Source organism: Sciurus vulgaris, assembly GCF_902686455.1.
Source record: "Sciurus vulgaris genome assembly, chromosome: 18".
Taxonomy (NCBI): domain Eukaryota; kingdom Metazoa; phylum Chordata; class Mammalia; order Rodentia; family Sciuridae; genus Sciurus; species Sciurus vulgaris.
The window spans coordinates 1912667-1928623 of record NC_136479.1 but is presented as its reverse complement, the minus strand read 5'-3'; the positions used below and the strand labels follow the sequence as shown (position 1 = coordinate 1928623).

General features: G+C 38.2%; 1 protein-coding gene across 2 annotated transcripts in view; it reads right to left on the bottom strand.

Moving 5' to 3' along the window:
- Positions 1-15957, bottom strand: part of LOC306649378 (ATP-binding cassette sub-family A member 17-like) — a 138853-nt gene that overhangs the window by 85292 nt on the left and 37604 nt on the right. For both annotated transcript variants that reach the window (XM_079120289.1, XM_079120290.1), the window contains one exon: positions 4717-4890. In XM_079120289.1, coding sequence (XP_078976415.1) covers positions 4717-4890 — 174 coding nt within the window. The remainder of the gene's footprint in view (positions 1-4716; positions 4891-15957) is intronic.

The window sequence follows — 15957 nt, the reverse complement described above, 5'->3', positions numbered from 1 at the left end:
GTTTTATCGCTTGCGTATAAAAATGTTTTAGATTTATGAGTGCTGATTTTATAGCCTGCTATTTTGCTGAATTCATTTATGAAGTCTAGAAGTTTTCTGGTGGAGTTTTTTGGATCCTCTAAATACAGAATCATGTCATCCGCAAATAGTGACAGCTTAAGTTCCTCTTTTCCTATTCATTTCCCTTTAATTTCTTTAGTTTGTCTAATTACTCTGGCTTGAGTTTCAAGGACAATGTTGAATAGAAATGGTGAAAGAGGACATCCCTGTCTTGTTCCCATTTTTAAAGGGAATGGTTTCAGTTTTTCTCCATTAAGAATGATGTTGGCCATGGGCTTAGCATAAATAGCCTTTACAATGATCAGGTATGTTTCTACTATCCCTATTTTTTCTAGTGTTTTCAGCATGAAGGAGTGGTGTATTTTGTTGAACGCTTTTCTGCGTTAATTGAAATAACCAATTGATTCTTATCCTTAAGTCTACTGACATGATGGATTATGTTTATTGATTTACAGACATTAAACCATCCTTGCATTCCAGGGATGAACCACACTTGATTGTGGTGCACAATTTTCTTAATATGTTTTGGATACAGTTTGCCAGTATTTTGTTAAGGATCTTTGCATCTATATTCATCAAGGATATTGTTCTAAAATTTTCCTTTCTTGATGTGTCTTTTCCTGGTTTGGGTATGAGGGTGATATTAGCTTCATAGAATGAGTTCAGTAGGGTACCCTCCTTTTCTATGTCCTGGAATACTTTGAGAAGTATTGGAATGAGTTCTTCTTTGAAGGTCTTGTAGAACTCAGCTGAGAATCCATCTGGTCCTGGGCTTTTCTTGGATGGTAGGCTTTTGATGGCTTCTTCTATTTCATTGCTTGATATTTATCTGTTTAAATTGTGTATGTCCTCCTGGTTGAGTTTTGGAGGAGCATATGTCCCCAGAAATCTGTCGATGTCTTTGGTATTTTCTATTTTGTTGGAATATAGATTTTCAAAGTAGCTTCTCATTATGTTATATACTTCTGTGGTGTCTGTCGTGATATTTCCTTTTTCATCACGAATTTTAGTAATTTGAGTTTTCTCTCTCATTCTCTTTGTTAGTGTGGCTAAGGGTTTATTTATTCTGTTTACTTTTGCCTGCATTTGCTCTCTTATCTCATCCTTTGTTTCATGAATCATCTTAATCATGTATAATCTGAAGTCCTTTTCTGACATTTCTTCTACCATACTATCACTGGATTCTATTAATACAGAATCCAGATTTGTTCAGATCATTTTCTTCCCTTATTTTTTCATGTTGTTCATGTATCTTCCTCTGTAGCAGTGGAGGTCTGGGGTACTGCAGTTTCCCCCCTATAGGTTTCCAAAACCTTTTCTTTAAGGGGGAAATTAATATTAGCAGTGCCCAGTTCAGACAGTATGCAACCTGAAACCAAATAGCCCCTATGAGAACATTAACAATATTGTCATAATAAACAGAATGAGTTCAGTTATTATCTTCAGTAGAATAAACAGATTTGCAATAAGGTCTGCAGTTTCTAATGGAGGACAAAGAGGATGTGGAGGGGTGTAGGATGTAGCTGTTAATGGGATAAGAAAAGAATATATAGAAGTTCTAGATAATAGAGAGAGTATAATAAAAAAAATTTGTTGTTAGCAAGGGAAAAGTGAGAAATAGATTCTGAGGGAACAGGTAAACAAAAGGAAAAGAGAGTGAGAAAAGTAAAGAAATAAAAACTTAAAATTTTTCAATAAGGAGAAAAAAGAAAATCTACACTATAACAGTCAAATAGTATTCAAACCTCCCAGTCTTCAGTAGCCTGATGTATGAGAGGTACCTGACAATGAGCTTCCAGTCTCCAGCAGGCGTCTCAGGATGGGATTTGCCCCACCTAAAGATGGGAGATACAGCTTCCAGGATTATCCAAGATGGCCACTCTGGCTTCCAAATGTGTTGGCAAATGGGGAGCTGCAGCTTGGGGCTGGAGGTCCTGGAGGCAGGGTGCAGTTGGTCTGGCTGCGGGATTCTGGAGGCGGGGTGCAATCAATCGGTCTGGGGGTCCTGGTGGTGAGGAGCAGTCAGTCGATGTGAGAGCCCCAGAGGCAGGGAGTGATCGGTTGGGCTGAGGGATCCTGGAGACAGGCACAGTGAGTCCGGCCGGGGTCCTACAGGGCCTGGCTGTTGTCTCAAAATGGCAGCAAGCCACATGTAACCAAACCTGCAGGTACTGTGACAGTGAACTTCCAGGCAACAGCAGGCAGCTGGCGCTCCACTGGTGGTCTGTGGTCAGTTTGCTGATTGCTTTCGGACGATCTAGAGGTGAACCTCTGGCAATGGGTGAGGGATAGGTGAAAGGCAGGTGATGGACAGGCAAGAGGCAGGAAAATGGCGGATGATAGGCACCTGACAGTGAGCAATCTGCACTCAAAAAGTAGTGGATTTGCTGGCAGACTGCAGGTGATAGCAGTAGACAAATGGGGTAAACAGCAGGGGATCGATAAGCAGCAAAAACTGCCTCACCAAGAAACAGATATCCTCTGCTTGAAACTTGAGTTACGGACAAGGAATGCCTTCCTCTAGTCCGCCATCTTGGATCCCCTCCCCAGCCCTTTTTCATATTTTATTTATAGACAGGGTCTTACTGAGTTTCTTAGGGCCTCACTAAGTTGCTGAGGCTGGCTGTGAACTTGAGATCCTCCTGCCTCAGCCTCCCAAGCTGCTGGGATTACCTATCATTTTATTAATTTGGGTTTTCTCTCCTTTTCTTTTGGTTAGTTTGACTAAGGGCTTTTCAATCTTGCTTATCATTTCAAAGAACTAACTATTTTTTGATCCTTTGTATTTTTTTTTTATACTCAAACTCTGATCTTAATTATTTTCTTTCTCCTACTGGTTTTGGAATTAGTTTGTTCTTGTTTCTCAAGGGTCTTGAGATGCTTCATTAGGTTGTTTATTTGGGATCTTTCTGGTTTTCTTATGTAGGCACTCACTGCTATATACTTTCCCCTTAGAACTGCCTTTTTACTGTCCCTTACAAGGGTTTTTCTTTTAATACTTTAAAGATGTAGCTTCATTTTCTCTTACCTTGTATGTTTATTCACCATTTGGCTGTATTTTGTTTTCTTTCTGGTACTGGGAAATGATCCTAAGGGCACTCCACCACTAAGCTACATCCTTAGTCCTTTTTATTTCTTTTTTGAGACAGTGTCTTGCTGAATTGACCAGGTTGGCCTCAAATTTGCAAACTTGCTCAAACACCCTCCTGCCTCAACTTCCCAGTAGCTGGGATTACAGCATATGCCACTGTACCCAGCTGGGTATCCTTTCTCATAAAGGAGCTCATCAAGTATTTTCTTCTAATTTTTAAATTTTAATTTAAAAAGTTTTCCCATCTAACTTTTTGAACTATAAGATAATATTTTAAACTGATTTTTATGAGTTCTTCTAATATTCTAGATATAAGCCTTTGCCAGTTAAATGTGTTACATGTACTTCTCCTCACTCTAGTTTATCTTTTCCTTCTCCTTGTGGTATCTTAATTTTAGTGTCAGTTTTTCATTTTTTTCAATAGATTGAAATCTCAAAAACCAAAATAAACCTTCTCTCTTTTTAATTTGATTACCTGTTATTTTGTTATAGTAATGGAAATCTGATTAAAGAACATGTTAAAGGCTTATTCCCAGTGTGGTATACTAGGAGATGGTATAATTTTCAGCATCTGAGGCTTAGTGGGAGATCTTTAGCTAACTGGGGGTGGGGGTGACCTCAGAGGGGATTATGTGTCCCAAATCTTTTCCTTTTTTCTTTACTCCTTTTCTCATAATGGAGGAAGTTTGTTTTACATACTCATATCATGATGTGCCAACCTCCCAAAGGCCGAAAGCAATGAGGCCACCTATTCTTCAAATAGGACCTCCAAATTGTGAGCAAAATAAACATTTTCTCTCCATAAGTAAATTATTTCAGGAATTTCATTATAGTAACATGAAACCGACTAATACAGTCTCCTAGATCAACCTGTAAAAGAAGACATACTAAAGGCAATATGAATATATATAAGATATAGATCTGTAAAATTTTAAAGTATTATCCAAGCTTCTAATCATAAATCTCTATATTTTGTATCTATTCTTTTTTTTCCTTGGGTCAGAGTCTTCCTATGTTGCTCAGGCCAGCCTCAAACTCCTGGACTCTAGTGATTCTCCTTCCTCAGTCTCTCGAGTAGCTGGGCTACAAGTGCACACCCCCACATTCAGTTCTAATTTCCTAATTCTTTAATATGCTTTAGTTTTTCTCTTCAACTATATTGGTCATTTTTTTTCTTTTGTTACTCGGGATTGAACCCAGGGGTGCTCTACCACTAAGCTACATCCCTGGTCCTTTTTACTTTTTATTTTGAGACAGCCTCATTATGTTGCTCAGGTTGGTCTTGAACTTGGGATCCTCCTGCCTCAGCCTCCCAAGTAGCTGGGATTACAGACATGTGTCATCACAAACAGCTTTCTAGTTATATTGTAAGTTGTAAGGTGTGAACCATATTGTGTATTTCCTTAAAGTCTCACAAAGTATCTACCCTGGGTCTAAGTATAATGTAAGTGCTGAGAACACTGAATGAAATGTGTCAGTTATATTTATTTGTAAATGAAGGTCAGCCTTGCCTGGGGCAAAGCATCCAGGCACCCTACAGAGAGTTTGGGAAAGATAAATCTCACCTTTTGCCTCAAATATGGAGATGAATCGGGCTCCCATTGCCATGGCAACATTTGAGAAGAGACAAGATGTTATCTTTTCAAAGTAGCTCCTCTGGTAGTAGCTGAAAGTGAGGTACAGGTACGGGAGGTAGGTGAAGAAGAAGATGATGCCTCCTGAGGCAGTTCCAACGTGCGCTGCAAATTCAGGTGCAAGACATGAAGAATCTCATCAGTAACGCACAGAGACCTATGACATAAACCTCTTTTCCTTGCCACAAGAAGGCAAGTGTCTCTGTGTGTGTCTCAGCATTTCAGAGAAGAATCAATCTCTCAAGAAATTCTGATAGAGACCTTTTACAGTTGTATACTCACTGGATTAAGACGAATATTTGTAGCACTTAAAAAGTGAAATGATCCCTATATAAAGGCACAAATATCTGTCTAAAACTTCCTCTTTTTACAACGGTATTAATTTATCCTTCAACAAAAACCCTTTTCTTCAAAGATGAGTGGTGTTTTGAATGACAACTATTATCTCTTACCTGGCACGACGCCAAGTACTTTATATATAGACATCATGTTATTTAATCTTCATGACTTCCCTGTTTTTGAGAGGAGAAAACTGAAGCTTAGTCACACTAAATAAATTGGCCCAATGTCTTGGAACTAGTAAGTTATGGTAAAGAATTCAAGAATTTTCAGTCTGCAGACATAGTGGCTCAAAATTTGGATACGAGGCCAATCTGGCTGACATCTGGGACCAAACTCAAGTTAAATACAGATGTTTGACTTCTAGGAAGTTAAAAGAATAAGAATTGAAAATATAAGGATTTTAGGGTATGGTAGGTTATGCTTGTAATCCCAGATACTCGGAAGGCTGAGGCAGAATTGTAAGCTTGAAGCCAGTCTGGGTAATTCAGCAAGACTGTTTCAAATTTTTAAAAATTAAAAGGTTAGGGATGTAGCTAGTGCTAGAGTACCCCTAAATTTAATCTCCAAAACTGGAAAAAAAGGAAAAGTAAAGAAAGAAGAAAGGATGGGGCTGGGGTTGTGGCTCAGTGGTAGAACACTTGCCTATCATGTGTGAAGCACTGGATTTGATTCTCAGCACCACATATAGATAAATGAATAAAATACAGGTCTATCAACATCTAAAAAAAAAGAAAGAAGAAAGGAAAGAAAGAAAACATAAAGATTATATTTCATGTAAAAGAAAAGGATGCAGATAAGGCTTAAGAAAGTCCTTGACTGAACTGGGCTACATGAACTATTGGCTGGTGTTCTGAAACTTTCCAGATTCCCAGTTTCTTTTTTTTTTTTTTTAATATTTCCTTTTTTGGTTGTCAAGGGATCTTTTTTATTTTCTTTATTTATATGTTGTGCTGAGTATCAAACCCAGGGCCTCATACATGCCAGGTAAGTACTGTACCACTGAGCCATAACTCTAGACCCCCGTTTCCTCCTTTATAAAAGTTTATAATTGCTAACATTTAGTACACTCTTATTATGTACCCAATACTATTCTCAGCATTTTATGTGCAAAATTCCATTTAATCCTCATTACTAAATTATGAAGTATGTATTATTATTTTACAATTTCACAGAAGGGCAGATGGATACACACAATCTAGTAACTTAAGGTCAGATCCACAGAGAGATCAGAACAGCACTCTAAGGTCAGAGCGAGAGCTTTTGACCTCAGTGAGAAAGGCTACTGTCCACTTGAGGAGTGGGAGGTTTGAAATAATCACATCAAAGATATGTGGGAAAAACTGGTGAGAGAATGTAGGTGGATGGCAAGGCGTAGGGCCATCTTTTCAGAACTGGGGTCCCAAATGAACCAGTCACAGTGAGTTTTTTTCAGCCAACTTCTGCTGCTCAGATGCACGGATGGGCAGAGCAGGCAGGAAGCTGGGTTCCCTAGGATTCAGGTTATATAATAACAGTGCAATTGACAGGTTATGGGTATAAATTAAAGGAATTATATAATAGAACTTGGAACTCCAGCTAGGTTAAGAAACCAGTGGGGCATGTGATGGGAGTGGTTGATGATGACAGTATGGATGGGCCAATGGATTAAAGGTCTTGACGGAAGTTAAAGAATTATTGAGGGAGTGGTACATGAGGAATGGAGTGGAATGTACAGGAGCAGAATGGAATTCAAGAATGGGATGCTGGAGCTGAGATTCTGAAGGTTCCATGGTTGGTAAGACTCAGATTTAGGGGATGACCATGGCAAGTGCAGGATCACTATTGCAGACTGGAAGAAAAGACCATTGGAATGAATAGTCAGGATCTGAGAGGGCAAAGGAATTGGATCCCCAAGAACAGTCACAGAAATAGGTAATGGAACCAGGGGCAAAAATTCTTCAACACACGAAGAGAAGTAACCAGAAGCAATACATGATTCAATGAAAAGCAGCACTTGGTTTTATCTGTTGACACAAAACTCAGGGGCTGAGTTTTTAAGCAAGAAGGGAAGATAAATGATCTGGAGGCAGTAACCAGGATCAAGGAGTCTTCCTTTTGTCTTTGTGAGGGTACAGTATCATGAAGGATAGGTGTCCTGGATATCTACAGGGAAGACCAATGAGATATTTTTGTATTATTATAAATGATGAATTTTTACATATTAATATTTTATCTCAATCCATTAAAATCATTGCTATTTTTTCTTGTTGTTGTTTTTTTTTTTTTTTTTTTTCTGTGTTGGGGACAGAACCCAGTGCCTTGCACATGCTAGACAAGCACTCTACCACCAAGCTATAGCCCCAGACTGTAATTCTCTTTTGGATATTCAAAATATCCTGTGTTAGGTGTGTGGATTCATCTCGAGTTGGTTCTTTTGTTCTTTGGAGATTATCCCATTAGTCTAAGAGAGCTTCCTTGCTACATACAAAATAACCAAAGCTTGTATTATATATTTGCTACCCTAGATCTCGAATCAGCTATTTTTCTCCCAAGGAGTTCTGATTCCTCCCAGTAATACTCCAAGGCCACAATCCAGGTACTAAGTGTGTTCACTGCCACTAGGCTGTCATTGTTTCTGTCTTTGCACTATACCTGGTAAGGAAATCGAGTTTTAAAAAGAAGAACTATGATATTATAAGATAATTCTAATTTAAAATTATAGGATTTGCCTTAACTTCTCTGTTGTTACACTTGTATCTTTTCTTTTTAAACTAAAAATATTGACTTTTAAAATTTTGGCTTTAAACTCTGTTATATCTGTGTTAGTTTCAAAATAGCAATACCAATTACTAGTGCTAATAACAATAAGACTACTAAATATAACAATTTATTTTATAGTTCCTTTTGTTCTTAAAGTACCTCTCACAAGGGACACATAATCAAAGTATTGTTTTAAAGGCATTTGAAATAATTTTCTTTGTGAAAATAAGACCCCAATTTGAAAATATTTGGAGGGCTTTCAACTTTTAGAAACTGCCCTTATAAATTCCTTTCTTATTTAAAAAAATTCTCAATGTTTTACATGGTATAAAAGGCAGAATAAAGGTTTCTCAGTGATGTCCAGATCTCATTTCTTGAAATCTGTGAACATGCTACTTTACATAGCAAATGGGACTCAGCAGACGTGACTGACTTAAGGATTCTGAGATGAGATTATTCTAATTATCTGAGCAGACCCAAAGTAATCACAAGGGTCCTAACAGTAAGGAGGCAGAAATGTCACAGAGAGAGGAGATATGATGAAAGCAGAGACCAGAAAGGCAGAGACACTTTGATTTTAGCCCAGTCGAATGCATTTCAGACTTTGGATATAAGATATAAATGGGTATTGTTTTAAGTCATTAAGTATGTAATAGATTGTTACTGCAGCAATAGGAAACTGACACTTGTAGTTTAAAAGTCAACACTATGTGAAATTAACATTTTAAATGTGTAACAACCAAGTTGTAACTTCAGGTTAGTAGTACACCCTCTACTCGTACAACGGTCCTTCTCCCTCTATATTATTGTTATGACAGATCTTTATACATTATGTGGACCATTAACATAGATTTATCTATATACTTGTGCACTTGTCTTTTAAATCCTAAAGGAAGGAAAGATAAGAGTTACGAACCAATAGTACGGTACTGCCTTTTGTTACCTTTACCAGTAATATTTCTTTCTTTTTATGGTTTCAAGTTACTGTTGCTAGTATCTTTTCATTTCACCCTTTAGAATTCCCTTGCCCATTTCTTATAGGAAAAGTTTTCTGATAATGAACTACCTCAGCTTATTTATCTGGAAATGTCTTACTTTCTCCCTCATTCTTTAAAAAAATTTTTTTTGAGTTATAGATGGACAGCACACCTTTGTTTATTTTTATATGTGGTGCTAAGGATTGAACACGGTGCCTCACACATGATAGGCAAGCGCTCTGCCACTGAGTCACAGCTCCAGTCCTTCTTCATTCTTGAGGGATAGTTTTGTCAGATATAGAATCCTTGATTGACAGGATTTTTTTGTTTTTGTTTGTTTTTGTTGGCTTAAGATCTAAAATATGTCAGACTGTTGCTTTCAGACTCCCTGGTTTCTGTTGTAAAGTCAGTGGTTAATTTTACTGAGGATCACTTGTTTGTAACACATCTGTTCCCTCTTGCTGATTTCAAAATCATCTTTGTCCTTGGACTTCAACAATTTGACTGTAATGCTTCTTGGTGTGAATCTCTGTGTTTACCCTGCTTGGTGTTCATTGAGCTTCTGGAGTTTGTAATTCATGTGTTAGATCAAATTTGTAAAGTTTTCAGCCACTATATCTTCGAAAAAAATTTTTACCTCTTTTCTCCTTTTGAAATTCCTATAATGTGTATTTTGGTATGCATAATAGTGTCCCAAATCTCTCTCAGGCTTTGTTCCAACAAAGAAAAGCCCAGGACCAGATGGCTTCACTGGTGAATTCTACCAAACATTTAAAGATGAACTAATACCAATATTTTTCAAACTATAAATTTAAAGATGAGGATCCAAGATGGCGGTCTAGAGGGAGGCTGCATTCCTTGTTGCTCCGCAACGCCGGATTCAAGCAGAGGATATCTGTTTCTCGCTGCCAGCAGACTGACCGTGGACCGCCAGGGGAGAACCAGCTGCCTGCTGCTGCCTGGAAGTTCACTGTCACAGTACCTGCAGGTTTGATTACACGTGGCTGCCGCCATTTTGAGACAACAGCCAGGCCCTATAGGACCCCTGGCTGGACTGACTGAGTCCCTTCTCCAGGACCCCTCAGCCCGACCAATCACTCCCTGCCTCTGGGCCCCTCACATCAACTGACTGCTCCCTGCCGCCAGGACCCCCAGACTAACTGACTGTGCCCTATCACCGGGAACCCAGACCAACTGATTGCACCCGGCCTTCTGGATCCCACAACCACACCACACACACCCGACCTCCAGGACCACTGCCGGACCAACTGCATCCTGTCTCCAGGACCTCCAGCTGACCACGTCCACCCCTGAGCTGCAGCTCCCCATTTGCCAACACATTTGGAAGCCAGAGCAGCCATCTTGGATAATCCTGGAAGCCGTAGCTCCGATCTTCGGGTGGGGCAAATCCCATCCTGAGACGCCTGCTGGAGGCTTGAAGCTCATTGTCAGGTACCTCTCATACATCAGGCTACTGAACACTGGGAGGTTTCATTAGTATATGACCATTATACAGTAGATTTTCTTTTTTCTCCTTTTTAAAAAAAAAATTTAAGTTTTCATTTCTTTACGTTTCTTGCTTTCTTTTCCTTCTGTTTATCTGTTTCCTCAGAGTCGCTTTCTCCCTTATTTACATGATGTTATTGTCCCCATAGGGGCTCTTTGGTCTAGGATTGCATAGTGTCTGATTTGGGTACTGCTAATATTGATCTCCCCTTAAAGAAAGGGTTTTGGACACCTATAGGGCCACTATAAGCCTATAGGGGGAAATCTGCAATACCCCAGATCTGCAGCGCCAGAGGGGAAGATACATGAACAACATGAAAAAACAAGGGAAGAAAATGATCCAAACAAATCTAGATTCTATAGTAATAGAATCCAATGACAGTAAGTTAGAAGAAATGTCAGAAAAGGACTTCAGAGTATACATGATTAAGATGATTCGCGAAGCAAAGGATGAGATAAGAGAGCAAATGCAGGCAATGGATGATAATACCAATAAGCTGAAAGAGCACCTGCAGGAAGCAAAAGATCATTTCAACAAAGAGATAGAGATTCTCAAAAAAACCAAACAGAAATCCTTGAAATGAAGGAGACAATAAACCAAATAAAAAACTCAATGGAAAGCATCACCAACAGACTAGACCACTTGGAAGACAGAACCTCAGACAATGAAGACAAAATATTTAATCTTGAAAATAAAGTTGCCCAAACAGAGAAGATGGTAAGAAATCATGAACAGAATCTCCAAGAACTATGGGACATCGTGAAAAGACCACATTTAAGAATTATTGGGATTGAGGAAGGCACAGAGATACAAACCAAAGGAATGAACAACCTATTCAATGAAATAATATCAGAAAATTTCCCAAACCTGAAGAATGAAATGGAAAATCAAATACAAGAGGCTTACAGAACACCCAGTGCACAGAATCACAACAGATCCACACCAAGGCACATTATAATGAAAATGCCTAACATTCAAAATAAAGATAGGATTTTGAAGGCCGCGAGAGAAAAGCATCAGATTACATATAGGGGGAGACCAATACCGATAGCAGCAGACTTCTCAACCCAGACTCTAAAAGCTAGAAGGGCCGGGACCAACATATTTCAAGCTCTGAAAGAACATGGTTGCCAACCAAGAATCCTATACCCAGCAAAACTAACCTTCAGATTTGAAGATGAAATAAAATCCTTCCATGATGAACAAAAGTTAAAAGAATTTACAAATAGAAAGCCTGCACTACAGAATGTTCTCAACAAAATATTGCATGAGGAGCAAATGAAAAACATCAATGGAGGTCAGCAAAGGGAGGAACTACCTTAGAGAAAAACCACTCAAAGGAGAAACCAAGCCAACTTAAAAACCAAAAATAAATTTAAAGATGAATGCAATATAACAGAGAGACCCAAAATAAACCCTCACATGTGTGGTCAACTGATTTCTCCATGGTGTCAAGACTATTCAGTTGAAAAAAGACAGTGTTTCAACACAAGTTGCAGAAAAAATGGATATTTACGTGTAAAGGAATGAAGTTGAACTCTTACCACATACCATATATAAAACAGGTCAAAATGGATCAAAGACCTGAACACAAGAGTTATAACATCATAAAATGCTGAGAAGGAAGAAAACTTAGGGGGAAATCTTCATGATCTTGAATTTGGTAATAGCCTCTTAATTATGGCACAAAACCCGCAACTGACTGAAAAAATAGATAAACTGGCCAGGCGCAGTGACTCACACTTGTGGTTCCAGATACTTGGAAGGCTGAGAAAGGTGGATAGTTAGGCCAGCCTTGGCAATTTAGCAAGACCCTATCTCAATAAAAATTTTAAAAGGGCTGGCTGGGGTTATAACCCAATGGTAGGTCATCCCTGGGTTCAATCTCTAGTACCACAAAAATAAGTAAGTAAATGAACTGCACTTAAAATTTAAAACTTCTGTGCATCAAAGACAATATCAAGACAGTAAAAAAGAAAACCTACATAGTGGGGGAAATTATTTGCATACATACATATTTGCATATCCTGACATGATAAGGGACTAATATCCAAATGTATAAAAAAATCTATAATTTATTAAGAACAACAAAAGCAATTTAACAATTGGCAAAAAGCTCAGAGTGCAGCTCAGCAGTAGAACACTTGCTTAGCATGCTCAAGATCTTAGGTACAATCCCCACAAACAAAAATTTTTTTCAATTGTGCATAAATATATGAATTTATATCTGGAGTCTCAATTCTATTCCATTGGTTGATATACCTATCCTTATGCTAAAACCACACTATTTTGACCCATGTATCTTTGTAGTAGAATTGAAATCAGGAAATGTGGATTCTCCAATTTTGTTCTTCAATATTGTTTTGGTTTTTGAGGCTACTCACAATTCCGTATTGATTTTATGATCAACTTGTTCATTTCTGAAAAAAAAATTGGCTGGGATTTTAAAATAAATTGCAGCAAATCTGTATTAATTTGGAGAATATTAAGGTTTCTAGTCCATGAAGAGATGTCTTTTTTTATTTTTAGTTTTCAGTGTACAAATCACTCAGACCTTGGTTACTTTTATTCCTAGGTATCTTATTTTGGATTCTAGGCAGAATTTTTTCTTAATCTGAATTTTTTCTTAATCTCCTTTTCAGAATATTCATAACTTGTTTATAGATATATAGCTGACTTTCATGTGCTGATATTATATCCTGCATATTTGCTGATTTCACTTAGCATCTAATTGTAGATTCTTTGGGATTTTCTCTATAAAAGAAAATGTCATCTTTGAACAGAGATGTTTTACTTCTTCTCCTAATGTACACCTTTTATTTCTTTTACTTTCCTAATTATTCTGACTAGAAATTCCAGTATAACACTGAACAGAAGTGGTATGTATTAGTCAGCTTTTTGTTGCTGTGATCAAAATATGATACAAACAACTTGGAGTAGGAAAGGTTTATCTTGGTTCATGGTTCAGAGGCTGCAGTCCATTGTTGGCTGGCTCCGTTGCTCTGGGCCTGAGATGAGGCAGAACATCACAGTGGAAGGGCATGGTGAGGAAAGCTGCTTAGCTCTTGGCAGCCAGGAAGCAGAGGGAAGGGGCAGGGAGGAAGGGCTGGAATAAGATGTAGTCCCCAAGGGCTACCCGCCCCCGCGCCCCCCTCACTCCCCACACTTCCTCATGCCCTACCCGCCTACAGTATCTACCACCTCCCAGGAGTCCATTCAGCTAGCAATGGGTTAATCCACTAATGAGGTCAGAGCACCTATTGATCCAAAAGTGCCACTTCCCAAAAGTGCCACCTACCTCTAAACCTTGCTGCACTGGGGACCAAATCTTTGCAACAGACTGAGCACTTCAGATCCAAACCAGAACATGGTAAAAACAGGCATCCTGGTCCTGTTCTTGATCTCAGGAGTATGCTTCAATATTTCTCCACTGAATATGATCTAACTCTGAGTTTTTTATAAATGTTTCTTATCAAGCTGAGAAAGCTTTCTTTATATTCTGGCTTGTTAAGTGTTTTTAAAAGGCATGTGACATTGTCAATGCTTTTTTGCCATCAATTGAGATGATTTTCCCCCCTTCATTCTATTAAGTGGTATATTAATACTGATCGCTTATTGTATGTTGAATTACTCTTGCAAATACTCAATAAATCCTACTTGGCATGGTATTTAATTCTTTTAATACACTGCTTGATTTGGTTTACTAGTATTTTGTTGAGGAATTTTCCTTCGATATTCGTATTTGTTTGTTGTTTGTTTGTTTTGCGGTGCTGGGGATCGAACCCAGGGCCCCGTGCTTGTAAGGTAAGCACTTTACCAACTGAGCTATCTCCCCAGTCCCGTATTTGTTTTTATTTTTGAGCTATGAGGGTTATTTTATTTATTCTAGATATAAGTCTCTTGAGTTCTACATTATTTGCAAATGGTTTCTCCCATTCTATGGACTTTCTTTTCACTTTCTTGATGGTAATTGTGAAGTACAGTAACTTTTTAAAAAAAAATTTTTGTGCTTGTGGATGAACAGAATGCCTTTATTTTATATATTATTTTTATGTGGTGCTAAGGATCAAACCCAGTGCCTCACACAGGCTAGGCAAGCACTCTGTCAATGAACTACAGCCCCAGCCCTACAATAACTTTTAATTTTGATGAAGTTCAATTTATCATTCATCTCTCTTATCAGCTGTGCTTTTTAGAAATCATTGTCTAACCCACAATGATGAAACTTTTCTCCTGTATATTGCTTTTTTTTTCCCATATTACAGACTGAACCCAGGGAAACTCTACCACTGAGCTACATCCCAACCCTTTAAAAAAAAAAAAAAAAAAAAAAAAAAAAACTTATTTATATTTTGAGACAGGGTCTGTCTATACTGCAAAGGCTGGCTTCAAACTTGCAATCTTTCTGCCTCAGCCTCCCAAAGTTACTGGGATTACAGGTATGTGCCAAAGTGCCTGGCTCCTATATTTTCTCTTAAAAATTTTATAGTTTTAGTGCTTACCTATAGATTCATAATCACTTTAATTTTTGTGTATGATTGTGATGTAGAAGCCCATGTCCATTCTTTGGAATGTAGGTATCCAGTTATTCTAGCATCATTTGTTAAAAAGACTCTCCCTTCCCCAGTGAATCATCAGGACCTAGAAAATCACCTGTCAGTGTTGAATTGCATTTACTTTTGCACCTTGCTATTTGCTTCCCACTTCAATCTTGATTTATTATGCCTCTGACCTCACTGGTCTTCATCTTTATTTCTAAACGTGTGTATACTTTTGTATTTGAACTCAAGTTCAACTTTTTAACCTTTAGCAAATCCCTTAAGCCTCAGTTTGCAGACATACTTTGAAGTGCATGCCCCAAGCTCCCCACACAACCCTCTTACTTGACCAGCACTCCTGTGGTACTTCTCCCAAAGCTATGGTATGGAAGGTGGGATACAGAGTTTGAATCAGGAGATAGTGTTCAGGCCCATTCAATTTTTAAAGAAGCCCTCTCCATCTTGGCAGTCAATATTTGCCAGGACTGACATTAACATGCTATTTGATGAAAATATTCACAAATGTAAATAAGTTGCTGGCTTCAATTATATCACACATTGATTTCCCCCCCCTAGTTCTCATGAAGTTTATCTGTTTTGGGTCTCCAACTGCTAAATTCATTCTCCATTAATGTTTTTACCTATACCTCTCTAGGTTGACCCACAATTCAGTTCTCCTGTACTCAGACATTAGCTTCACTTCCTATTATTTTTATCTCATATGGTTCAATTCTTGTACCAATAGTCTTAAAGGCAATGTCCCCCCACCCTCAGGAAGTTCTCTCTTACTGTGGTGTCCTAGAAGCCACCCTACTCTTGTGTGCCTACCTCACAATCAAGACCTGAAACATTATCCATCCTGGATGTCTTACTGTCTTCTAAATTAGGAATTATATTTGCCTTCATTTGAATTTAAATATTCAATGATGCAATACACCATACATATATTAAAGTGTTTCAACAGGCTTTAATGAAGACTAGAATTTTTCCACGGCGAAGATAGCCATAAAACTGAAAACATGGCTCTGGAGGAATAATACGAAATGCTGTAGGTAATGGAAATAACACT